The 27,560-nt window shown below is 39.0% G+C and overlaps 1 protein-coding gene across 6 annotated transcripts in view; it reads right to left on the bottom strand.

Annotated features, from left to right (window-relative positions):
- The window catches only part of SAMD12 (sterile alpha motif domain containing 12), a 485,506-nt gene that overhangs the window by 189,363 nt on the left and 268,583 nt on the right, over window positions 1–27,560 (bottom strand). For 2 of the 6 annotated variants that reach the window (XM_051844780.2, XM_008255846.4), the window contains exon 4: window positions 4,129–4,269. In XM_051844780.2, the coding sequence (XP_051700740.1) occupies window positions 4,129–4,269 (141 nt within the window). Of the gene's footprint in view, window positions 1–1,950; window positions 4,028–4,128; window positions 4,270–27,560 lie in introns of those variants that run through there. The other 4 variants (XM_070075424.1, XM_070075425.1, XM_070075422.1 and 1 more) reach the window with 4 other exon arrangements.

Here is a 27,560-nt window from a genome sequence, read left to right on the forward strand (position 1 = left end):
TACTAGAATGCCTGCATGACAGACGCTAGTCTGTGCTGGGGAGAATGTAGAGAAGTCGAAATTCTCATATTCCGCTGGTGGGGATGCAAGATGGTGAAGTGACTTTGGCTTTGGTTAAACACTGAGCTCCCATGTGAGCCAACAATTCCACTCCTACATGAAAATAGCTGCTAATGCAAAAATTTGCACATAGATGTTCAAAGAAGTATTAGTAATAATAGCCATAATTCAGAAAGTATCCAAAGTTCTATCAACTGATAGAGAAATAAAATATGGGATATTCATACAATGGAGTATTATTTAGGCATAAAAAGTTAAACACAGACACCAGCTTACACCATGAGTGAACATTATCTAAGTGACAGCAGCCAGTCACAAAGACTAAATGCTGCAGGATTCCACAGGAAATAGCCAGACTAGGCAAGCAAACAGAAAGGAGATGAACTGTGTCTGTGGTTGGGGTGTTGGGAAGAAATGGGGAGTGATTGGTAATGTGTTCATGGGGTTTCTTCTTGTGCTCTTTATTATGTTTTCAACTGAACATGTTGACAGTTGTACAGCTTTGCAATGATTAAGCTAAAAATCACTGAACTGTATATTTAAGTGGGTAAATTATATGTTATGTGAATTACATCTGGATAAATAAAGATGTTAGAAAACTAAGCCCTGCTACACATTGTATGAGGTTGATTTAAGTATGTAGCTTCTACCACTGCTAACAATACTTAGTGTCATTACATTGAGAGATTTTTATATTTTTGCTCCTTTAATTCTTAGAACACTGCTATTGGTTGAGCAGAACTACTGATCCTTATTTCAGAGATAAAGAAATTGGAGCGGAGAGATTGAGTAATTTTACAAAAGCAGCCCAGGAGTAAGTTGGGACCAGGATTTGAAGTTCAGGCCCATGATAATTTGGTGCTAAAATTTACTCTCCCTTCTTTATGGTTTGTCTAAAAAATTCATTAATTAGCTAATATACTCACACACTTCAAAATACAAATTGACATAAAAAGTATACACCCAAGGACCTGTATTTTGAAACTGACTCCAAAGATAGGTAGGAAACTAACAGGAGAAGTTCAATTTGGAAATAAATCCCTTTCATAGAGAAAGGCATACTTTGAAGATGATAGCCTTCTTTCAACTGTGTAAGTTAGTGAGAATATTTGTTAAATAACAAAGCAATGGTCTGAATGTCACATCTACTTGCAAATCATCTGGTGAAATCCTCATCTCCAAAATGGTGGTATGAGAAGGTGGCCTTTAGTACAAAACTAGGTCATGAAGGCTGAGTCCTCAGGAATGGAATTAGTGGCCTTATGAAAGAGATTCTGGAGAGATCCCTCTCTCCTTCTACCAGATGAGGGTATGATGAAATGAATATTCAGTAAGAATGCCCATGAAAAAATGGTTTCTTACCAGACACTGAATCTGCAGGTGCCTTGGTTTGGGACTTCTTAGGCTCCAGAAATGTGAAAAACAAATTTTTGCTGTTCATAAACTATTCAGTTTGAGGTATTTTGTTATAACAGCACAAATGCTCTAGATAATCAATAAAAAAATTATACTTATACCAAAGGGACTTATACCAAAGCGACAACCCTCCATGGGCCATGGAAAGATGTTAAATTTCTATTTACTGGAAATGTGAATCACACTCTTCAAAGGGGAAGCCCAGAGCTTTTTCAAAAGTTACATAACATTCTGAAATCTCCTTTTGTACTTGCTCAGAACACTGTTTATGCTAATATTCGAGGAGATGAAGAATCACATATTCACTACTAACTCACAAATGGTGAATTTCCTTATGCTATCTATGTTAAGCTAATTGGTTCACCTGAGTAGGATCGAATTCCAATTCTTATGACAGCAAACCTAGACTCAAAATATTTTAGGACTACCCCAGTTGTCTTTAGAAAATCTATTATTTGTCATAAAAACAACTAGTCAATTTTGTTTCCTTTATAAAAAATACCCGTAAGTTCAATAAGTTACAGAATTTCTGAAGGATCTGTGACAAAAATGAATATGAATGTTAATATATAAAGGACAAAAACTAAAAGTTAAAATGAGTGCAGACAAAATATCCAAGAGCTACAGAACAGTGATGTCTTCTAATGGGGATGAGATGAAAGATTTCAAAACACACAGCTTTTCAAAGCTAAAGAAAGTGACAACAACTGAAATGAAAAGGCTGAACTTAGCATTACCTTCCCAGAACACAAACTTATATTTATCTTAATAGACTTAGGTACTATCTCAGGAAAAATCTTATATATTATGCATCTAGGGCAATGAAAGCTGTAGAGGATGATTTTGTAGAGCAAACACACTGTAGGCTGACAATAGCAGAAGCAAAGAGTCAAAGGCACAGGCAATGAGTTCAGGTCTCATTCTGTGTATCGTCACAGTAGGAAAACAAAAGAGCTGAAGGCACATCATAGACTAAACAGAACCCAGCAGAACTACAGTTGTGGTTGAAGCTTTAAAAATGTGCATATGTGTATTTTCTGATTTTAATCATAACATGGATTGGAACATAGAGAAAAACATAAGGAAAATACTTAAAATCACCCCACATCTCACCACCCAGATAGAACTATTATCAAAATACTGGCAAATTTACTTTTAGCCCTCTTTCTGTGTATACATATGAATATACATTTTTCAAAAAATTAGGATTAAGCCATAAATAAAATTTTATACATTGTTTCCCCCCTACTTGTATTCCCTCTTGTGTAATTTCCTATGTTATAATATGTTCTTTGAAGATTTAATTTTAGTAACTACATTATGTTGTATCTTATGAATTTAAGCAAAATTTGATTCTTTCCATCTTACCAAACTCTAGATTATTTTTAATTTTTGCATTTTACAAATACACCGAGATGGACTTTCATATATCTACTTATACCTTAAATGAATATTAAAAGTATATCAGTATGTCACATGGAAATTTAAATCACTCAGTGTACTAGTACCTGCAAATTCACCATAGGAAGTCTCCAAGGATAATATTCAAGTAATGCATATCAAATAAACAACACTATTTTCATATCACTCACAGTCTATATTTATCCATCTGGAGCAATCATCTTACAGATAGTACAATATTTCCTCTAGCTAAATGGACTATTACTGGGTTAATCTAAATGCAATAACACGAAACTTGGCTGACCCAGATTTCTCCAATATCAGTATGCATGCAATTACAATATTTTGCAGATTGGAAAATACCCAAGGCTCTCAAAAACACATATTTTATCATCCTTTCATTTAAAATGATACACAGTACATTAAAAGAAAAAAATGACAATGGAGGTTGACAGCAACTAAATCTTAGGTAGATACTCATATTCAAGTATAACTTAAGGTTTTCTTCACATTCTAGCTTTACTCTGTCACTGCCACAGTTATAAAAATTGTAACTGTTCTCATCATATTGAAGTTAATGATTCCTATAAATGATTATGTATCCTTAATAGTCCAGTTTTAAGTTCTCTATATTTAATTTTTAAAAATTATTTAATTTTGAATAGGGTGAATATAGTTCTTATAATCTCTAAAGTATATTTTTATCAATACATTTATGTATAGATACACACATTTAAAATATTTTTCTTCCATTAGCCAGTGAAAAGCAAAGTCAAACAAAACATATAACACAAAAAAACCCACTTACATCACTGGTCATTTTACTATGGAATCATTCAAATTCCAAGGTGCCCCTCAGAAATGGTAGCTGGATGAAGATAACTAGAGCTGCACTGTACAGCTGTGTAGACTGCACACTACAGAATCTAGGGAGTGGAACTGTCCCCTGAACTATGAGACTGGTACTCTCTGGGGTTAAACAGTGCACAGTTTATACAGCTGGATGTGATGCCTTTTAAGCTAGCTCAGGCAATGCTGTTTGCTCATCCATCGCTTATTGTACATCCTATTCTCCAGTGAGCTATGAAAAAGAAGAAGTGGGGGAGGCACGTGATCTTCATATAGTTTCCTTTTTTTAATGAAAGAAATTCTGCAAAGAAATAATAACAACTCTGGCTCCTCTCCATCATGGTGTCAAGGTTTTCTTTTTCCCTTCACCCTCCCTTCCACCCACCAGGAAGCAACAGGTACCTTGTGTGAGTAACTGCAGGTTTCTGACTTCTTCTCGCACCTTCAGCTGGAGCACCTGCTGTAAGATGTGTTGCCGGAGGTTCTCCTGGCCAATCCCCATTCGCTCAAGCTTTTTGTCAGTGAGTCTCAGCAAGGCTCTCCCTGTAGGTTAAAGAAAAACAATCTGTTTAGGAAGGAATTCTTTCTTCTTCTTAGGTAACTCTGTCATATCAGACGTTTCTGTCTAAACATGGATTCGAGAATAGAGGGTCCTCCATTATCCTTGCTGATGGGAATGGATAATCTAGAGGAAGAAAATCTACATCTGTAAAAGAAAATCCCAATTTTAATTAAATACAGATTCTCAATTGACCCATACATTGGGTACATAAAGTGCAAAATTTTAACCTGAATAATCAGGTTAAGGAATGCAGGTTTCGAAGGTGACAATACTGCTCACTGGGGATGGGTTTGCGGGAGCCCGAGTCTCCGCAGTGTGTCTGGAGAAGCAAATGCTCCATAGGTATACAGCACTCCCTGTGACTTAAGCCAAGATACAATAATACTTCAGTGGAGCATGCACTGGAAGCCCAGTTTTATTTTGCAGGCATCGCTGGAACCCTGGTGTCGGGTGAGAGTTTCGCTTATGGCTGGTGGGAGCTATGACTTGATCTCAATCAGTGGCAAAGGGAAAAGGTTCTGGCAGGGCTGCGGGTGAGAGGAATGAGATGAGCCAGGGCATCTCAAGAGAGAAACACAAGGTGCCTTGGAGTGTGAGTGTCTACGTTGTTCAGACACCCTGGGCTCTGATTAGCACAGCGTGGCCTCCTTTTAATCCTTAGCTTTCCCTAGAGGTCTAAATGTTTCCTACTGTGATTTCTATCAAGTTCTCAAATTTTGCTATTGTGATTTCTATCAAGTTCTCAAATTTTCCACCACTCTGTGCTTGTCTTGAAATTAAACATATTTCTACTTTGAGGGCTTCACAATAAATAAAGGGGATGACCATTAAATGCCCATAGTATCACCTTCTATTTTCTCCTGACATCGCTCCTTATGACATCTGAAGACCTTTGGTAAGTCTATAGGTACATTATCATTTACTCTTCAGAAACTAAATGCTCTGCATCATAGAAAAAGAAATTCAACAACCAGAAGGTGGGGTTGATGGAGATTTTCATCAAAGGAATAGAAAGCCTCGGAGGCCAGTGAATAAAGAGATAAGTGAATGGAGAGAGCCAATTAGGACCATATCTATGTGGTTTACTCTTCTTATTTCCTCCTCTTCTTTGCTTGTTAAGTTTATCAGTCAGATAAGTTAGGTTACATACTTCAGTGACACCCCCAAAATATCAGTGGCTCATTTGCTTCCAAAGTATTTTGCATGTTGACAGCAAATCTCCCCCATCATGAACATTGCTGGAAGCAAACGTGAACATGAGGAAGTGCTAGAAGATCTCATATCATCAAGGAAATGCTCAGCCTGAGTCATTTATGAATTAATGACAGGATCTAATCATATGTTCTTTCCCACCCACAAAAGGACAATGAACATAGTTCCAATATGTGCCCAGAAGTGGCAGAGAGAGTTAGAAATATTTGAAGGGAAGCAGTGAGAAGAACTGTACTAATAGAGATTGTGGTCCTGGATCAGTGTCTGCTAAAAATGGGAGTTCAGTAATGGGTGAATGTTTGTGGCAGTGGTGGGCAATGGGCTGAAGCTTCAATAGAATGTATATGTGTGGGGAGCAACTGGGAGTAACTCGGACTAGACTAAGTTACTAGAATTAAGACTTATTCTATGCATCTGCTCTCCCACAATATGGCGCTGGGAGAGGAGGAAACAGCTTCTACACAGCTGCCTCCAGTTCAACCAATAAACAGCAGGACCTGCTCCTGATTGGAGGAGAGCAGCGTACTCGGCATGTGGGTAGCAGAGTTGGGATTGGTGGAAGAGGACTATAAAGGAGAAGAGAGACAACATGCACCGGGAACACCTGAGGAACATCTGAGCAGCCCCCGAGAGAGCCGGCCTGCGGTGTGCTGCTCCCCTGCGGAAGTGGGGAAAGTGGCCAGGGGGAACCGCCCTTCCACGGAGGTGGAAGGGATGGTAGCCAACCCGGGAAGAACCAGCAGCAAACCCGGGGAGGGCCGAGCAGACAAAAGAACAGCACAGGGTCCTGTGTCATTCCTCCACGAAGACGGGGAGCGACATAATGGTGCCGTGACTCGGATATGAAGCCTAGGCAGGGTTTAGTGTCGTTCCTCCATGAAGAGGGGGAGCGACATAATGGTGCCGTGACTCAGATATGAAGCCTAGGCAGGGTTTAGTGTCGTTCCTCCACGAAGAGGGGGAGCGACATATATGGAAGAGGAATCCTAGGTAGCTACTGTTCAGACTTGGCAAAACCAGGAAGACCATAGTGGTTAGGAGAAAGAAAAATATAAAAGCAGACTCAGGTAGTTCCTTTGCCTTCTGAGGTAGGTGGAATAATGGCCCAGTGAAGATGTTCATGTTCTCATCTCTAAAACTTGTGAACTGGAGCTGGCATTGTAGCATGGTGTGGTGAGTAAGGCCACCACCTGTGTCGCCAGCATCCCATGTGGGCGTTGGTTCATGTTCTGGCTGCACCACTTCCAATCCAGCTCCCAGCTAATGGCCTGGGAAAAGCAGCAGGGGATGGCCTAAGTGCCTGGGCCCCTGCTCCTGGCTCTTGGCTCCTTGCTTTGGCCTGGACCATTGCTGGCTGTTGAGGACATCTGGGGAGTTAACCAGCAGATAGAAGATCGATCAATCAATCTCTCTCTCTGTAGCCCTTTCAAATAATTAAATAAATCCTTAAAAGAAATAAACCCTACATACCTCCTGATTGGCAAAAGTTAAAAAGACTGACAAGGCTAAGATATCTCAATTAAAGAAAAAAAAACCTATAAATTTGCAAACTTACATGACAAAAAGAACTTTGCAAAGGTGATTAAGGCAGGGATCTTAAGATGGGAGAGTACCCTATACCATCCAAGTCAGTCCAAAATCTAACTACCTTAATCCTTATCAGTGGAAGAGGGAGATAGGATAGCCTGAGGGAGAATGAGAACCAGAAGACGTTAACAACGGAAGTAGAAATTAGAGCAATGTGGCCAAGAGCCAAGGAGTTCACATGGTCTGAAGAAGCTGGAAAAGAGGGTAAAGAATTCTCCTCAAGCCCTACAGGAATGCAGCTCTACCAACACCTTGATTTTTGCCCCATAGCACACATTTTAGACTTTTGACTGTCATGACTGTCACAAGTGTAAAATAATAAATTTATGTTGTTCTAACCCACTAAGTCTGTGATAATTTGTTGCAGCAGCAATTGGATTTGTAAATGGAAATATCATGTTTTCAGGAGGCCAACAGATGGCCTTAGATTTCCATTTCTTTCCCCGTTTTTGGGTAGTGGCTTACTGAAAAGTAGAGAGCAGAGAGCTCACAACAGTGAGACTGACTTTCAGGCCTCCCAGCCAGTGCTGCCTTCCACTGTTTTGTTCTTCATCAGATCTCAGTCTAAGCTGCATTGAGAAAACAAAGAATTGGACTTGGGTATCACGTGGATAATCAGTTTCCCAACAGCAGACATCTAGATTTTTAAACACGTCATAAACTTTGAAATTTGCATAAAACCCTCCCTGAAGTACAGATGATCTAAATCCTTGCCAACACTAAAATGTCGATCACTCTCCTTCTTTCTGTTCCCAATTATTTGTGCTCTGGTTTCACAAGCTGTGGCATTCCATAGTGAGAGTTACTGAGGCATTGGAAAAACACATGGTAGCTTTAGCTTTGAGAAGTTGCCTGGTCTGGAGAGGACATATTGTTTACAACTTGGAGTGCTGGTTTTATTCCAGTGCACAATGCTCAACTTTGTTTGATGCCTCCATGAAAACCTCTGATCTCAGCCTTTTTCCATAAATGCATCTGGTTGGTCAAAGTAGAACACCTAAGCCCTACCAGAATTTATTTCTGTTCAGGTAGGTTGATTCTATCAGATTTGCACACACAAATTATAAGATTCTATCAGTTATAGTCTATACATTCTGATTTTATGTTACAAACATTGTGCCTAGGAACATTTTACATGCCCAGTATGTTCAAGTGGTTTAATCCTAATCATGTGAATATGGGTGCTGTTGATGCTACCATTATTTCCATTTCTTAAAAAGGGGGAATTGAGAAATTAAAGATTATTTAGAACATAATGCTTTCCTAGTTTTTCCCATAATGCCTGATTTCAGTTGTGCTTTATTTTCCTTGGTAGGAAAATAAAAGGTTTAGACTTTAGGAAGCCAGATGAATGGTAAAGTTCACAGAAGAATTTCCTGATAAAACTTCTAGAAGAGATCATGATCTGTATACTGAGGACTTTATGAACAAATCTAATTCACTATCTTGCTTGCATAGTTTCTACAGTGTTTCCTGCATCTGTGACCTTGGAAAATTTTTATAGTAATTAGATGATTTCCAGGAGCAAATGTCACATCCAACTCCTATCCCACCACTTCTTGCTGACCACAGAAATAAATGAATGTCTAACAAAATGTAGTGTTCCTTTTGGTGCAGGTATCAGGGAAGTGATAAGTCATCAATCATTAATCTTTTTTTGTAGTTTAACTTTTGTTACTTACCATAAAAATTCCATTGTTAATAAATGCTCAATATTTGCTTGTTGAACTATGTCCCTGTCACTTGGTTACCCTCCCTGAGTACTGTGCACAGTACGGCAGATAGGGTCACTCTTGGAACTTTTGGATTGAGAAGGTAAAGAGAAATGTGAAGACGTGTGTGATGAACGCAGAGGAGACTCATATACTGGAACTCAGAACTGGGTGACCTAACCTAGTCTGGGCATCAGGAAACTTTTATTCGGTAAAGACATTTAAGCTGAAACTTAAGGAGTAAGACAAAATTATTATGTACTATAGAGGGAACTGGAGGAGAGGAACTGGTAGTAATCAATCATGGAGGAAGGGTGGAGAAGTGGGGTGCTGATGGCTTGATTTAATGAGTTGACACTGCATTCATGCATTGAAATATTGGACTATGGCCTACAAATAAATTAAATATTGGACTATAGCACTAAATAAATTAAAAGGTCAAAAATTTTAAAAAAACAAATTTTTTAGAAAACTTTTATTTAATAAATACAAATTTTGAAAGTACAAATTTTCCCCTATAACACCCTCCCACCTGCAAACCACCCCATCTCCTACTCCCTCTCCCATCGCATTCTTCATTAAGATTCATTTTAACTTATCTTTATATATATAAGATCAACTTAGTATACACTAAGTAAAGATTTCAACAGATTGAACCCACACAGACACACAAAGTATAAAGCACTGTTTGAATACTAGTTTTACCATTAATGCAGATAGTACAACACATTAAGGACAGAGATCCTATATGGAGAGTAAGTACACAGTGACTCCTGATGTTGATTTAACAATTGACACTATTATTTATGACATCAGTAATCACCCGAGGCTCTTGTCATGAGCTGCCAAGGCAAGTTCACAAACTATGATCTTATTTAGACAAGGTCATAGTCAAAGTGGAAGTTGTCTCCTCCCTTCAGAGAAAGGTACCTCCTTCTTTGATGGCCTGTTCTTTCTGCTGGGATCTCACTCACAGAGATTTTTCATTTAGGTCATTTTTGTCTTGGCTTTCTGTGCCTGAGAAACTCTCCTGGGCTTTTTAGCCAGATCTGAATGCCTTAAGGGCTGATTCTGAGGCCAGAGTGCTCATTAGGGCATTTGTCATTCTATGAGTCTGATGTGTATCTCACTTCCCATGTTAGATCATTCTCTCCTTTTTAATTTTATCAATTATTATTAGCAGACACTGGTCTTATTTATGTGATCCCTTTGACACTTAATCCTATCTTTAAATGATCAGTTTAAGTTCATAATCGATCATAAAGATAGGATTAAAAAACAAATTTTAAAAAGCCCTAGATAAATAAAATAGTTTTCAAGAGTCCAGTAACCATGTATATTGAAAGAGAAGCTGCCATCAAAGCAGACAACTGGGGGCGTTCTCAGGGCTTTAATATTCCTGCCTCTTTTCAAAAGGGTGCCTTGGTCATATGATCCTGCAATAACCAGCCTACACAGAGAGGGATCAAGGAGTGAAAAATCAATTCAGTTTCAAAAAAGCAGCACCAACTGTTTCAGGACACCCTCAAACTGGTTATAAATGGTATTTATGTGAGCCAGGCTGCTAGATCCTTCACAGACTCATAGACTCTTGAGGTTAGGAGAAGTGTAAAATCCTTCACATTGATCAAATTTCTTGACTTTAATTTTATTTTTTTTAAAGTATGTATTGAACCTGCCAGTATTCTGGGAGCTAGGGATATGGAGGGGAGTAGTGTCTTCTGTCTTTAAGGAGCTGATCATTTAGCGTAAGGAAGGTGATATACAATTACTTTAGAATCTGTATCTAGATATGGATCTGAAGATATTGACATGATGGCAAGTCATCATAAATATTCCCAAGAGAAAGTTGGATATGTGGGGGCAGATGAGGCCATTATTGGAAAATTGGAACTTATCACAATTTGGGTAGGTAAGAAAGGTCTCTTTGGAGGAGATACATTGGAGCCAGAGAGAAGGATGAGGATACAGAAGCATCAAAGCAATTAGAGGAATAGCAGGAGGGTGTTGTGTTGCTAGGCAGAGCACGCAAGGTGAGAGAGTGGTAGGAAATGGGGTCTGACAGAAGGCAGGGGCCAGGTCACAGGACCTCGGCAGCCTTGGAGGGGATTCTGGATTTCAATCTGAATATGCATGACTTTGAGCAAGGATAACTTGGGCATGACGTCAGGTGTTAACGTATCCCTATGGTTATTAAGTGGAGAATGGATTGGGAGCAGGGGAAGAAGCACAGGAGCAGAGGTAACAAACTTCCATTGTAATCTTAACAGGAAGTGATGATGCCTCCAGATGGGATGGGAGGTGGAGGGGGAGGAAGTGGTAAAAAGTAGAATAATTCTGGATATATTTTTAACGACTTTACAATGCATAGACGTGGGATACAGAGGAAAGGCAGACACATCACAGATGACTCAGGTTTTCAAACTGATCCACTGATGGCTGCTGGTGCCATTTCTGGGCAGGAGACTGAGTCACTGCTCTAAGAGGATGTGCTGGATGGTGGAACTCATGGTGGTGATCCTGCAGTTTTTCTTTTTGAGAGTATATGGATCTAGAGAAGTAACGAAGATCATAGAATTTTTTTTTTAAAAAAAGGGGAATGGTTAAACTACTTCTTCCTTTTAATGTGTTCATTACTTCTAGACTCCTCAAATTCCAAAGCTCTGAATTGAGAAATGGTAAGGTGAGCAGAGGCATACACTGGTGGAATTTAGAGAAATAGGGAAGATTTTGTACAACCACCTTCTCCCCTGCCCCCCACCCCCAGACTTATTGACCCAGGAATTGCCTCCTGTGCTGAAAATATTTTCCAGGACCACCTGCGGTTTGGGGTGGGGTAATAGTTAGTGAGGGTGTTCACCCAGCAGCATTGATCTGATGCTATGGTAGCAACAGAGCTTTGCTGCCCTCCAAAGCTTGAGTATACACACAAAACCATTGCTATGTGGCTGGCTAGAATGCCACCTCCACAAGAGTCAGTGTGATGGTAAATTTTATGGTCAGCTGGACTGGGCCACAAGGTGCCTGTGCACTTAATCAAACATTATTCAAGGTGATTCTGTGAGGGTGTTTTTTGGGTGGGGTTAACATTCATAAATTGCCTTTCCTCATGGCCAGAAACCATGGCAGTTTCTGGCCTTTGTGTTTAGACATTGGCTCTGCAGATTGTTGGACTTGCCAGCCTCTAAATTAGTGCATGAGCCAATTTTTCCCATAATGAATCGATCCCTGTGTATCTCTGTCTTGTTTCTCTGGAGAATCTTAATATATTAGAGAACCTTTCCTGTCGGGCCCAATCTAATCATAAGCTCCTTTTCATTGACTTTATGCAAGATCTAGTGATGCTCATAGTTACTGAACAATTATATCTAGTGCTGCTAAATAAATGTAAAGGTTGTCTTTTTTTACCCACATATTGATGATCTCCAGGTCATTAAATCACTGTGTTTTCTGGTGACAGTCATCAAGAGACTGTAAAATAACAATTAGAAACTGAGTGTAGCAGAAGGAGGGAGACTTTCATTGGTAGTGACTAGAAAAATCACATGACAAGTCACAAGGAACACATAACATGAGAGTAAAGGCATACTTTGCCTTCCAGCAGGCTTAAAGAAAGGTAAGTCCTTTGTTCCATTTTTGAACAAACATCAGGTGACATTACCTACAAGTCTTCCTGGGCTGATGGGTAGCTTGAACAGGTGAAGGATAATCAAATCACAGAGCTCTTTATTAGTTTCCTATTTTTTGCTATAATAAATGATCAAAAACAGGGTTTAAAACAATAGACATGTATTACTCATAGTTCTGAAAGTCCAAATTTCAGCATCAGTTTCTTCAGGCTAAAATCAAGGTGGCAGCAGGGCCACATACCCTGTAGAGGTTGAAGGGGAAAATTTATTCTGTGATACCTCTGTCTCGTGCTGGAGGCCAGCATTCCTTTGCTTTTGGCCACATCACTCTAATCTCTCCCTCCATGTTCACATTACCTTTTCCTATGGTGCATGCATAATCTCATTCTACCTCTCTTCTTTAAGATTTATTTATTTATTTGAAAGGGAGAGTTACAGACAGAGGTGGGGTGCGGGGCGGGGGAGAGATAAAGAGAGAGAGATCTCCCATCTGCTGTTCACTCCTCAAATGTCTACAATGGCCAGGGCTGGACTAGGCAGAAGCTGGGAGCTTCATCCAGGTCTCCCATTTGGATGGCATAGGATTAATTACTTGGACCATTTTCCACTGCTTCTCTAGGTGTATTCGCAGGGGACTGGATTAGAAGTGGAGCAGCTGAGACTGAAACTGGTGATGCTACTTTACAGGCAGTGGCTTGACCCACTGAACCACAACACTGACTCTGCCTCTCTTTTATCAAGACAGTTGTGATCAGATTTAAGCTTACCTGAGAATCCAGGGTCATCTCCTCACATGAAGATCCTTAACTTAATCACATATGTAAAGATGCTTTGCCTGATAGCACTTATAGGTTCTAGGGATTAGAACCTGCTAATCTTGGATGGCTATTCAGTCTCATAGGAGACTATGAGGCCTCTGACTTTGGCACAGGACTCACTGTGTTACCCTTGGAGAAGTGAGGCTCACAGAAAGTGATTTGACTAAAATCATATGAGGCAAAGATTTAGGTCTTGGCATTTATCTCTGGCCTTCAAACCCCATCTAATAGCCAGTACCTATTTCAGGTGTCTGCCATCTTTTGCTCTGAGAATTGTAGCAGATTTCCTGTTACAGCTTTTCAACATAAATAATTGCATGCTGTAAGGTGCAGTTGGAAATGACAGATTATGTTGAAGGTAGACAAAGTGTAGCTTTAACCCCTATCCTATTGGGAAATCTCAATGCCACTTTCCCCAGATAACAGACTGAATTTCAAAGCTTCTTTTCTGCTAGAAATAGATATCCTGGACAGTTCCACACATAAATGGCCATATGTGCACTGGGTGAGCTCCAAATCTGCTCTCAGGTAAAGGTCTGCGTCATTCACTAAGCAGATGTCCCTGATTCTACCCTAGTTCCAACTAGGCGTGGGCAACAAAGGATCAGGCACTGGGGGTACAACCAGTGTCCCCTAGTCTGAACCTGTATTTCCCCCATTACATCATTTTTCCAAAGTCAGAATTTCTGGAAGAAACAAGAAGAGAGGCAGCATGACAAAAGCACAGGATCACAAGCTAAAAGACAGAGATTAATACCCAGGAAAGCACAGTCTGAGTCTTCATTTTTATCATCTCTACAATGTAGATGAAAATTACATCACAAGGGTACTGTAAACAGTTCATGGAAAAGTGAAATTAAAAGGTAAGTTCATTTTTGTATAATCATTTTTGAAATACACAAATAGCTTTTTTTTGTAATAGGCATTTTCTATGAACTTTTGGAAGATCCTGAATCTTTCAGGAATGACCATGGGGATCAGAGGAGGTAATACATTGCATGTGTTCTTTGCAACTTGGATCTGGTCTGAGGGGTACTAGAGTTCTTTGGATGGTCATTCTCCTCTGACTCATAATCATCATAAAAACAACAACAACAGACAACAGTGATAACATTTTTTGAGTAGTTACTATGTATTAAACACAGACCTAAGGGTTTCACAAGGATGATACATTTTCAACAATTCAACAATTCTGTTATTTGGAACTGATTAAGCATAAAAATAGCTCTAGTTCATATATCTAATAAAGTGCAGATACAAATTCAGGTAAAGGTCATGCTCTGAATCACTTCCCTATACTGCCACCCAGGAATTCTTCATAGAACCTTGGGTATTCCTCAAATCTGCTTCTGCCAGTTCTCTTATGGGAAGCACCACTCAGGCTGGTGAGAGAGACTGAGTGTCAGGAAAAGGTCAACATCTTTGAGGACTTAGAGACAAGCAGCAGGGATATTGGTATAACCTCATCATCATACACAAGGGTGTGATCATCTTTGCACAGTTGAGAGGAACAGGGGACTAGGGGGTCTTTGAGGGCAGCCATTAGGCAGATTCATCTACTCCTTTATTAGAGACTGGCTATGCATGTGCCATGGATGGAAGCTGTCATTCTATAAAGAACTAGGAAGACACTGATTAATAGGATAATTTCCTTGCCAGAGGGATAGGCTCTGGTTCTTTCAGAGTCCATAGTGGGGACACCTTATTCATCTGGGGAGCTTGAATAAAAAATAAAAGTCAGGAAGGTGAGTAGGAAAGCAGAGGGCATTCAAAGCACAGAGAATGGCTTAGGCAAAGGCGGATGTGAGACCCAGAAAAATACATTAAAGGAATTCCAAGAAACTGAAAATGCTATGTGTAAAGCACACATCAGGAAGTGCATGGTGCAGGGCCTTGTGTGCCATGTCATGATGCTTGGTCTTTCACTTTACAGACAAGCCAGTCTTTGTCTTGTGCTTTTTTCTCTACTCTCCAGAAAGCAGCATTTATAAGGCACAGAGATGATGTTCACAGTAGTAAAACTCTCCCATTGTAGAACACATATTAGCAATATTTTATATTTGTTTATACTATTTCCTTGGCTTAAAAACAAAAATATAACAACCCTCCTTCTGAGTTTCTCATTATTATTATTATTTTTGTCGTTTGGGAGCTGTTCCTCCTCACAAGTGCTCTGGTTGTCAACATAACATACTTGGGAAAGGAGAATTACTTTGAGGGACAATGGGAATTAGTTGGATGACTGGTAGACTGGACATTTTTTCCCCCAACATGAACAATCTCAACTAATTTTTGTTATATTAGACTAGAAGCTATTATTACCAATATTTTTAAGAAACAAAAGGCCCAAAGTTCTATGAAATCTCTCACTTTTAAATTTGCCCATTTTCCCCATACTTTGAGAGCCTGACGGATCTTGTATGTGTCTCCTATTTGGCTCCCAAGTTGCCACTTTCAACAGTAGCCTTTCAGTCCTACTTCTCACACATCCCTCCTACTTTCCATGCACAGGAATTCAAGCAGCTTTACCATCAGGGTTTCAATTGACTCTGGGAATGGACTCCAAGAACTGTGACTCTGGAACAACCTATTCTAAATTAACAGCCAACCAAGATGAAGGGTAGTTGAGGACTAGACTAGTCTTCCATTTTTATAATAACCTAGAGATATACTGCAAGTCCATCTTCCTAATTAAACCCCAGCCCCATGCTTGATTTCCTAAAGGTGACTACGAATCACCCAATACCAGAGCCAGCAAGGACTTAAAGGTCAGCCAACCCATTACCTCATTTCCTGGCAAGAATGTACACAAAACCTTCCAAGACCAGTAAGTCTCCTCTCTTTTCTACCTGTGAACACAGCCAGTGCCAAGCTCAATCTCTCACTTGGTTACATTAAGAATCATTAGTAGTTAATTGAAGACCCCTTCTCTGAAGTAGTAAGAGAAGGGTTAATGGATTATTTGTACTGTGGTTACTGTAAGTAATTTACTATACTGATGGGAACTGTATATTGATTTTTTTTAACCAATCTTTGGTAAAAAGACTGTTTTAGACAGTGTACTTTTTGGCTGAATATATTCAGGTGCTGATGATGTTAATGGGAGGAAATTGGAATAACATTAATTCCCACCTGAAATATAAATTCAGAAAGAAATTATATTAGGGTACTCTTCAAGCAGAGTAAAAAATATGTTTCAGCATTATTTTTAGCCCTCCAAAAAAGAGTACACAGCACCTCAACAGTAAATGAAAGCTTACAAATTTTTATGTTGTTAGTACATATAGTTACCAGATCCCCTCTGAAAATTAATTAAAAAATATTTTGTTTGGGGATTTCATTTTAGTCCCTGAGTAGACTCAGTAATTACTTCCCATGTACCTTACAGCAGATTTTTCAAGCAAAGAAAGCTAGTAACAACCTAATAAAGACTATAGTTGATGATTTATGATATAATAAACAAGCTTCAAGGTCTTTTCTGATTTTGATAGGTAGACTAAACCTCTTGGTACATTTGCTTTTATTTGTCAGCATTTATTTGTCAGTATTTGTATATTGTTTTGGGACTCTCTGTTAATGGACTGTCACTAGATGAGCAACCCAGTGTGCATTAGGCATCTTCTAAAATTAATTACCAAGAAGCATATGAAATGTCTATTGACAAGCATCCTCTTTCCCCTTGTTCTTCTACTTATAGCTATAATAACCAAACACATATATCATTCATAAACCAAAAAGAATGGGCACTGGGAATGCTGGTTCCTAGATGTGAATTAATTTAAACTAGTTTCCATATACAAGGTGATCTTTAAAGAAAAGTTCTAAGTTTACTTTGACTTTCTTTCCCTAAGAGCCAAGAGATTAGTTTTTCCTTAAATTTTTAATTATTCTTATTTCAGAGAGACAGAGAGAATGATTACATTTTTAAATATTTAACTTTATCAGTATTAGGAATTTCTTTGCTAGAAAAATTATGAAGTGAGTATTGCCTTAACTTCATATACATTTCACAGGAGGGATGGAAACAGGGCTCTAGCCTTCCTGGAACTTAAAAGTTACCTGTAGATCTATGACTAATAAATGTTCAAGGGCCAACACAAATTATACAATAAACCTCTATAGCTATGACCATGAAGACTGTGAGCTCTGTTAAGAAGGCTTTGGTAAAAACAGGGAGATCTTGGGTTTGGAGTTCAAAGTCCAGAGCTAGGTCAACCCATTATCATAAATATGGCAACTGTTGCAATAATTCATTTCTCAAGGTTTCAGCTGTTTCCATTGTAAAATGGAGATAATGTGATACCCTCTCTGCTGTAGTGCTAATTAAGCACTTGCTGAGTAAGAAGGATAACGAGTCCTATCATTACCCTTAGGGAACAGACCTAAAGAAAGGTAAGGAATCCCCTGAAACAAGATGGGGAGCTATGGTAGCTCGCTCAGAAACTGCTGGGGCACTTGAATGGATGGTATCCTGATGGTGGCACCAGAAAACAGTTCTAAGGAGAAAGGGGTAAACAGCAACAGGAAATTGTACCTACTGCATGCTCTGTTTCAAAAGTCATCAATATGGTATGCAAGAGGAGTTGAGGTTTTTGCTTGACTACTTCTATCTTTGTTGTGGAGTACTGTTTTGTGTATTGTAGGATATCTTTCTGCAACGCTGGCCTTTCATCTGGCAAGGTCCCAATATTAGCAGTCAAAAACGTCTCCAGATTTTTGGGCACTTTTTGGTTGATGGACAAAATTGTCCCTGGTTGAAAAGCATTAATCTAGAGGTTTGCTTTCTACCAATTGGAATGTGAATTAGCATCCTCAGAGGGGTAGTCCAAAAGTCAGACTAATTCCCAGAACTGGAGGATTATAGGACTCACGAGGTGAGACAGCAAACCAACACTAAACTTACCTTTGGGGAAAGCATGTTAAATATCAGGCTTTTTTCCTATTAATTGTCCCAACTTAATCTATACCATCACCCTGGGATGTATTCTTATCCTCATTTTTAAAGATGAAAATGTTCTTGGATAGGGAAAAAAAAAACCACACAAATAGCAAAACAGAGATTCCAACTCAGGTTTGTAAGTAAAAACTTCAGTGTATTTGATCTTGAAAATCTCAAATCCCATAACCACAGCACTTCAAGTGATATTTAACTTATGGAGCCTTTTGAATAAAAGAGTGATGAAAGTTGACTAAAGTTTAATTATTGCCAGAAGACTGAATGAATTAACATTGAACTGAATAATTTTATAGCCAAATCTAAGCCAGAAGAGAAAATTATACCAAAGTATTTGATCTCACTTTTTATTTTCAACTTCTATGTTTCCAACTTACTCTGGGTCCATTTTTATGACCATAAACAATAGACTATAGATGGAGTCTATTAATTCTGGGGGAAATGTTAAAAAAATACCCAAATAAATACACAACCTCCATAAAAGAAAAGAAGAAAATGCTTTCATGAGAAGACCATGGGAAGTCTAAATTAGATTAAGGTATAAGGAAAGCAAATTTGAAGAAGGCATATTTAGGTTGAGATATGAAGAATTAGATTGGAATAAGAATTAAAGTTCTTTTCTTAATTTTTATTTATCTAGTAGAGACACAGGAAGAAAGTAGGAGACAGAAAGAGACAGACAAAGCTCCCACATGCTGGCTCATTCCCTACAAGGCTGCAATAGTAGAAGTTGGACCTAGGGGCAAGGAATGCAATTCAAGTCTCCCATATGGCTGGTAGGAACCCAATTACTTGAGCCATCACCTGCTACCTTCCAGGTCTGCACTGACAGGAAGCCAGGCACTCCTATATAGGAGGTGGGTATATTAACTGCCAGGGCAAATGCCTGTTCCCTGAAAGTGTTTTGAGGCAAAAGAAAACATACATAAAAATATTCTTCTAGAACAGGGCTTCAAAGAAAGACAACAAAACCAGTGAGAGGTGCAAGTGGAAAGGGTAGAAGCCAGTGATTTCAGATAAGGATATAGTGGCAGACAACAGCAGGATCACACATAGTCTTGGAGGCATATCAAGGATCTTGTTATTGACTCTAAGAGTGATGGGCAGTTAGTATAGAGTTTTAAGCAAAGGAGAGACATGATGCAATTTATGAGTATTTTGCAACATTCTGTCTCTGGCTGCCAATAAGTAGTAATCTCAGTTGAAAATCTAGGTGATTTTTGAAAGTAAAGAAACTAGTTAAGAAACCAGAGCTTTTGTTGAGCCCACAATTGATGGCAGCTTCTAATAGAGAGGTGGTAATAAGAAGATATGTAGACAGGAAATATTTTACATGTAAAATTAAAAGGTATTTGAAGCAAGACTGAGGGATTGCCAAGGGTGATCTGCAAAGGTGCTTCTAGCTTGGGCAATAAAATAAGAAAAAGTGTAATTGCTGACATGGGGGAATACTGAGTGAGCAAATATGAGAGGAATGAATATTTTTGGCTTGTGTATGTAATAAACCTAAACTGCCTATGTTCACAGATATTCAATGGAAAAACTCAATGTATGTATAGATGTACAGGCTAGAGCTGCAAGGAGAAGTTGAGTCAGGAGTTTTAATCTAGTAGCCACCATCATAGAATTGACATACAAATCCACAGGCATGGGGAAATCAATGTGAGCAGTGTAAGGGGTCCTAGGACTGACCCTTGAGGAATTCTTGTCTTAAATGGGTAGATCAACTCCACCACTTGGGGCAAGTCAGCCTGAGCATGTCCCAAATTATACATCTCTTCCCTCTCCCATTCCCACCACCATGTTCAACAGGGATCACATTTCAGTTAATTTTCAACACTTAAGAATAACTGTGCATCAATTACAGATCTAAACCAGTCATATTAAGTAGAACAGATAAAAAAACTACTAAGAGGAAGCATACCAGGGGATTCCAATTCAATCCCATCGAGGTGGCATGTACCAATGCCATCTCACTGTTCCAGGTGATCAGTTTCAGTTCACAGTTGGTCATGGTGAAGGGACTGGGAGTCAAAGGGAGCACATAGACAAGTCTAGTACCTGCTAACGCTAACTGATGGAGTAAATAAAGGGGAGAGTGATCCAACATGGGAAGTGAGATACTCAGCAGACTCATAGAATGGCAGATGTCCTAAATAGCACTCTGGCCTCAGAATCAGCCCTAAAGGCATTCGGATCTGGCTGAAAAGCTCATGAGAGTATTTCAGGCATGGAAAGCCAAGACACTCTGGCAAAAGATCTCTGCGAGTGAGATCCCAGTGGAAAGAACAGGTCATCAAAGAAGGAGGTACCTTTCTCTGAAGGGAGGAGAGAACCTCCACTTTGACTATGACCTTGTCTAAACAAGATAAGAGTCGGAGAACTCAGAGGGCTTCCATAGCCTTGGAAACTCATGACTGGAGCATAGGGAGATTACTGATGCCATAAACAGGAGTGTCAATTTGTAAAGTCAACAACAGGAGTCACTGTGCACTTACTCCTCATGTAGGATCTCTATCCTTAATGTGCTGTACATTGAGATTTAATGCTATAACGAGTACTCAAACAATATATTTCACTTTGTGTTTCTATGGGGGTGCAAACTGTTGAAATCCTTACTTAATGCATACTAAACTGATCCTCTGTAAAAAAAAAAAAAAAAAAAAAAAAGAAATTATCAATTCCCAACTTGACTCTCACTGGGATTAAACATGACAATAGGTCTGCTCTGATTTCATCATCATTTAAAAAAATCATCTATTATTTTTCACTTTATGTTTCTGTGTGGGAGCAAACTGTTGAAATCCATACTTAATGTATACTAAGCTGATCTTCTGTATATTAAGATAATCGAAAATGAATCTTGATGTGAATGGAAGGGGAGAGGGAGTGGGAAAGGGGAGGGTTGTGGGTGGGAGGGACGGTATGGGGGGGAAGCCATTGTAACCCATGAGTCGTACTTTGGAAATTTATATGCATTAAATAAAAGTTTAAAAAAAAATGGGTAGATCAGTGAGGTGGGCCATCAAGATAACTTTTTAAAGATTTATTTATTTATCTGAAAGGCAGAGTATGAGAGAGAGAAAGACAGAGAGAGGTAGAGACAGAGAGAGAGATCTTCCATCCACTGGTTCATTCCCCAAATGACCACAGTGACCAGAGCTGGGTCAATCCAAAGCCAGGAGCAAGGAGCTTTATCTGGGTCTCCCATATGAATGCAGGGCCCCAAGTACTTGGGCCATACTCTGCTGTTTCCCAGGCACATTAGCACAGAACTGGATCAGAAGTGTAGAAGCTGGGACTTGATTTGCAGCCCATCTGGGATGCCACTGTGCAGCAACTTTACCCACTATGCCACAGTGCTGCCCCCATCCCCTTTGTAAAAGATTTATTTATTTGAAAGTCAGAGTTACATAGAGATCTTCATTTACTGGTTCACTCCCCAGATGGCTGTAATGGTCAGGGCTGGGCCAGGTCAAGCTAGGAGCCACGAGTTTCATCTTGGGTCATCTTCAAGTGCTCTTCCCAGGCCATTAGCAGGGAGCTGGATTCGAAATGGAGCAACTGGGACACAAACTGGGACCCATATAGGATGCCAGCACTGCAGGCCACAGTTTAACCCACTATGCCACAATGCCAGTCCCTACCAATGGCATTTCTATGGAGTAACTGGAGACATTGAAAGAATGATGTGTCAGAAAGAATGTTTCAGGAATGAGCAAGGGGCCATCTGATGAATGTTGAGAACTCCATCTCGTAAAGACACTAGAACATAATTTGCAATGTAAGGTCTATTAAGCACAGAAACCCAGAGTCTATTCATCTGAGCCATTTGAGGAGTCTAACATGTCTAGATCACTCAATAACTGATATTCTCCTATATTAGTTATTTTTTGTTTGGCCTAACAGACAATGGTGAAGGAGTTACATGGAAATAGATCCGTAAATCTTTCACATCATCACCATCATCCCATCATCATAACAATGGGCTGAGTATAACTGTTTATCATTTCTCATTCTTCAATCTCTCTGGCATTCTCTGGATAGGTTCAATCATTATCCTCATCATAAAAAAAAAAAAGAAAATAGGACATAAGAATGTAAACAACATGATCACAAAGGTAGCAGGGGACAAATTTCAAATTGTTAATTTTCCAATTTCAAAGCTTATCTCCTTCCTCTTTGTGGTCTGGACTTTCTCTGCATATACAAAGGCAGCCTTTCACAAGAAAAGAACCTTTGTCTTTTTATTTGTAGGCCTCCATAAAGTGCCAACAATTTTATTAGTATAAAATTCTAGAAAATGCAAACTTAACCATGTGACATAGTAGAGCAGCAGTATTGGGAGAGGAAGTAGAGAGAGATGGATTAAAAAGAAAATGAGGAAACTTTTGAAATGAAAAAAGATGTATTGACTTGAATCTGGTGGCTATCTCATAGGAGTATTCATAAGTCAAAACTGATTGAATTGTACACTTAAATATATACAGCTTATTGCACATTGGTTGTGCTTCAACAAAGCTATGAGAGAAAAAGAAAAAAGTAAGCATATGATTAATGAAAGGGTAGGGCGACTGGAAAAATGGAGAGAGAAAGAGCAGAGAAAAGTAAAGATCAGAAAGCTTAAGCTGAATTCAACCACAATCCCGAACAATAATTGTTTACAACCTCTGTAATGGACTTCAGGCTGTCACTTTGGACTTTGCTCCCTTCCCCCAACCCTTTAGGACTGAAGGATTCCCAGCTACTTTGCTTTGTGGTCTACTGACAGCTATTAGTTCTGCTTGGAATTCCCATAGGCTTAGAGAAGCCACCTTGCCCAAGGTCTTGCCTCCTTTACCTGATAGCTGCCTGAATCCAACAACTCGTGGGAATGGGGGAGTAGGTACAAAGGTGCAGCCCCTTCAGTGACTCTAGCTCAAAGTACAACTTTTTGAAGGGAAATCCTAATTTTAGAGCTCTCCTGGGGATGCCCATGGTCTTGCTGTGGCTGAATTACAGTCACATTTCCTCTTTTGTCCAATCCCGCTATTTTTCATTTCCCTCATAAGGACACTACCAAATAAACTGCCCACAGGTGGATGCTGTTCTGAGTCTGCTTCCTGGGGAACTCAAATTCTGATAGGCTTTCACTGGGGAAATTGTGATTCTCTGACACAAACATTACATGTGCCTGTGGTGATTTTAGAACAGCTCAGGTAACTTCCATGTAGCATCCAACATGTTTTTAGGTCACCTATCTCTACGGTTAGTGTGTGTGCAGAGAATACAGATGAATTTGAGTAGTGACCTCTGTAATACATAATTAGTAAGATCAATCTGCTATAAATTCTATGAGGACACTATTGATTGTACATGCGCCTCATTTTTCATAACACCATGTACACTATATGATCAGCGGACCATGTGCTTAAGCACTACCCAAATCATCAACACATATGTATGTATGCATATACATGCATGTATTTTCACACGCACAAACATTTAGGACTATCTATTTAAGGGCTTGGTACTGTGATAGGGGCTTGACAAGAATTAGCTCATCAGATTCTCATAGATGGGTGTGATTACTTTCCTCTTATGTATCAGATGAGAAAACTGAAGCCCAGAAAAGTTAAGGATCCTGAGAAAGATTTCCTGGCTAGACCAGCTGATGCCTTGGGTGAAATCTAGGACCATAGCCTTCAAATCTTGCCCTTTCTATCACTATACTACCATGAATGTCATGTTGAGCAAATTACGTACAAAAATTTGTGAATTTTACAAGAGAATGAGAGATACTAAATAAGACTCACAGATCCTTCATCTGTAAACTTAGATTTTGTATAATCTGCTTCTTTAAATCAGGAGACACCTGCATATGTGAATAAGTCACAAACAAGAGAGCCACAGGGACATGTGGCATTGTCCTCTGCCCCTTACAGAAGATACATTTTCTCAACAACTGAAATGAGGTTGCTTTTACAATTGAAATGCTTTCCTTTGTATGCAGAGTAATGGAGCATAGCAGAATACATGCCTTCAGCTACAGAAATCTGTAAATCAACACACACTCCACCACATTGTTACTGAAAGAACATGCACCCTTGTACGCCGGGAGACAGCCTCTGTCAGAGGCAGGGCTGATTCCAATGAATACTGATCAGCCACTAAAAACAGAACCGAAATTTAAAAAGCATCTTATAACTGATAAATGTATTGCTCTCATAACATCAACATCTTGAATTCAATGAAAACTATATTGGTTAAATTAAGTCTTCCACATAAAGATGTCAAATCTTACAACTTTTCTGTTGCAGAGAAGAGCTTCAAAATGTGTCTAAACTGAAGAGTTAGATGAACTATCCCTCAAATGACATTATAGAATTGTTAGATATAAAATCATAAATCTTTAATTGAATACAAATTCCTTTTGGTTTGGGTTAAATTTTCCAGTGTCACAAAACTCCAGTCCAAACCACCTCTGTATGCTGTTTCTAAGAAAAAGAATATAAGTGTTTATAACAACTATTTCTAGAGTCCTCCCTTGTTTATGGACTGCTGTGAAGACTGAACAAGCCTGAAAATTTGAATTTATAATATTATGTACATATTTTCTTTGGTAGTAAAACAACAGACTTCCTAGTATCCTTTTGCCTTAGGATCTGTGGGTTTCTAGACTGGCTTATTACAGCTCTGGGCTTTATTTAAAATAAGAAAACATTAAGAACTCACAAATCCATCTAGGTTAGATCTATGAAAAATCACCATTTAAATGAGCCATGTCGTGAGATTCACTGCTAGGCACTCTTTCTCTCTCTCTCTCATAGACACACACACACACCTCTTTGAAGATATTGGGATTTCTCAAATACTGACTAAATGTTCTCCAACATTTCACCTTGAGGTTTTATTTTCAGAATATCCTCTTATCGCTTACAAATGTACCCACGATTTTCAATCTCACTTTAAAGATGAAACTGGGCCTTTCTTGAGCATGATTTACCTTTCCTTTATTTGTTCCTTATAAATTATATTTTAAGTTCAATATTCTGATTTATAAGATCCATTTCCTTGTCTTTCCTTATGAAAAAGGCACATGTTTTCAAGATTAGGTTCTAAATAATCCACTGCATTTAATTATGAAAACCTATGCACCACAGGGAAGTTGGGGAGAAGAAAATCATACGCTACAAAAAGAAATAATTCAGTATTACAAAATCATGGAAATTAGAGATAGAAAAGGATTATTAGGTCATCTATCAAAGAAAGTACATGCATTTGGCACCCAGATTTAATATGCCAAAGATGTTGGGTCACTGGAGGTACCTCCAACCTTTTGATATAGTAGAGAAACTAAAAAAGAACATTTAAGCAGTGAGCCCTTAATCAAAGGCAAGTCCTCATAGATCAAAATATCAGACAGAAATATGTAAGATGCAGAGGAGAGGCAAATGGAGAAAAAACACTGAAACATCAAGGAGATAAAATTTATTTGAAAATGTAGTAGAGATTCAAGTCATGTGTGATACCTACCCTGCAAAAGCATCCAGGGATTGGGGTTTATAGGAAACTACTACAGACAGAAGTATCAGAGAGGTCAAAGGCTGAAGAACATTATTGCACATGCAAAACCCCAACCTTTCTTCTGTGGAATGACCCTTAACCCTTAGAAATCTCCAGCCCTGTTTTCCTTCTGGAAAAGAGTAATGGACAGTAGTAAACACTCTTCTGAGTATTTTATTGGGGCGGGAGTGAGGGAGGAGGGAATGGGACTACAGGGCTCTGGGTTGATAAAGTAAAACCATAAAAGAGCAGATGCTGGCATTTACTAAGATAATCAGAGCAGAATTATCTAGAAATGTTAATCATCTCCAGATTTCATCAGATGACCTTTGATGACACAAATCTTGGATAAGTCCTAGGCTTGATTTTTATTGTTTTGCTTTAGTAAAAATTGACAGTAGGAATTAGTTGCCACAGGCCACTTAAAAAAGGAAAGCCTGCTGGAATGCATAATGGAACGGGATAAAGAGTTGGTGGTAGGCAGTCTCTAAAATTTATCAAAATCCCTGTCAAGAGTCTACCCACCCACACTGCACTGTGGATTGGGTACTAAGCTTCTTTCATGGTGTATCACATCTTTCCACATAAACACAAAGCTAGCATTTGCAAGTGTAGGGAATGTTGAACTTATATGCCAGCCTGCCAGTTCCTTTAACACAACTCTATGAATTCAAGGGAATCTGTTCATTTCAACCAGATCACTGTTGGAACTGGGCTAATGAAAATAAGAGGGAAGGGATAAAACAAGTCCTAAACTGTAGAGCAAATTGGGCTGTCTCAGTGGAAATGGGGAATAAAGGCTGTTGCATTTCCATAAACATTATATATAGTCTGTGTGTGTGTGTGTGTGTGTGTGTGTGTAGTTTTTAAAACTGTAAGTCAGCATAGCAGAATAACTGAGTAGAAATTCTGGGGGCCAGCATTATAACATAGTGGGTAAAGCCACAGCCTGGGATGCCGGCATCCCATATGGGCGCTGGTTTGTGTCCTGGGTGCTCCACTTCTGATCCAGCTCTCTGTTAATGGTCTGGAAAAAGCAGTGGAAGATGGTTTAAGTGTTTGAGCCCTGCCAGCCATGAGGGAGACTCAGATGAAGCTCCTGGCTTCAGCTCCTGGCTCCCTGGCTGTTGTGGCTATCTGAGGAGTGTAGAAGTAGATAGAAGATTCACTCTAACTCTAACTCTAACTCTAACTCTAACTCTAACTCTAACTCTAACTCCTCCAACTCCAACTCCAACTCCGCCTTTCAAATAATTTAATAAATGTTAAAAAAAAAAACACAAAGAAATTCTGGAATAAGATCCTTAGTAGCTCAGTAAATTTGAAGAATAATTTTCTTTACCTTCAATTTTAACATCTGTTAAATAAAAGTATGATAGTATTTATTGACTAAGATTGTCATGAGAATGAGGATTACGAAAGATGATCTATATATGCATAGCACCTTTCATACAGGAAGGCCTTAGAGCTGCCATTACTAAAATAAAAACCAAAACAACACAACTAGTTTCTTACAATAAATTGCGAATATTTGGAGAAAATGACCTTAAAGTGCTAACTTTAAACACTGAAATCTGACGATTCTACGATGTAGAGTACATCAGAGAAATCAATCAGAGAGAGAGGAAGATCCACTGAGGCAGAGAAACAACTGCATCATCTGCTTTACAAACAGAAACATTAACTTGAATCCAGAAGGCTGTGACGCTCTTGACAAAAAGGTTTCCACATCTCTGGAAGACAGACTTCATATTACCTTTGGCCTTCAGCAATTTAAGTCTCAGTGCAACGTGTTTTGTTTCCTTTCTCTCTTGC

This window comes from Oryctolagus cuniculus, chromosome 6, assembly GCF_964237555.1.
Source record: "Oryctolagus cuniculus chromosome 6, mOryCun1.1, whole genome shotgun sequence".
In the NCBI taxonomy this organism is placed as follows: Eukaryota; Metazoa; Chordata; class Mammalia; order Lagomorpha; family Leporidae; genus Oryctolagus; species Oryctolagus cuniculus.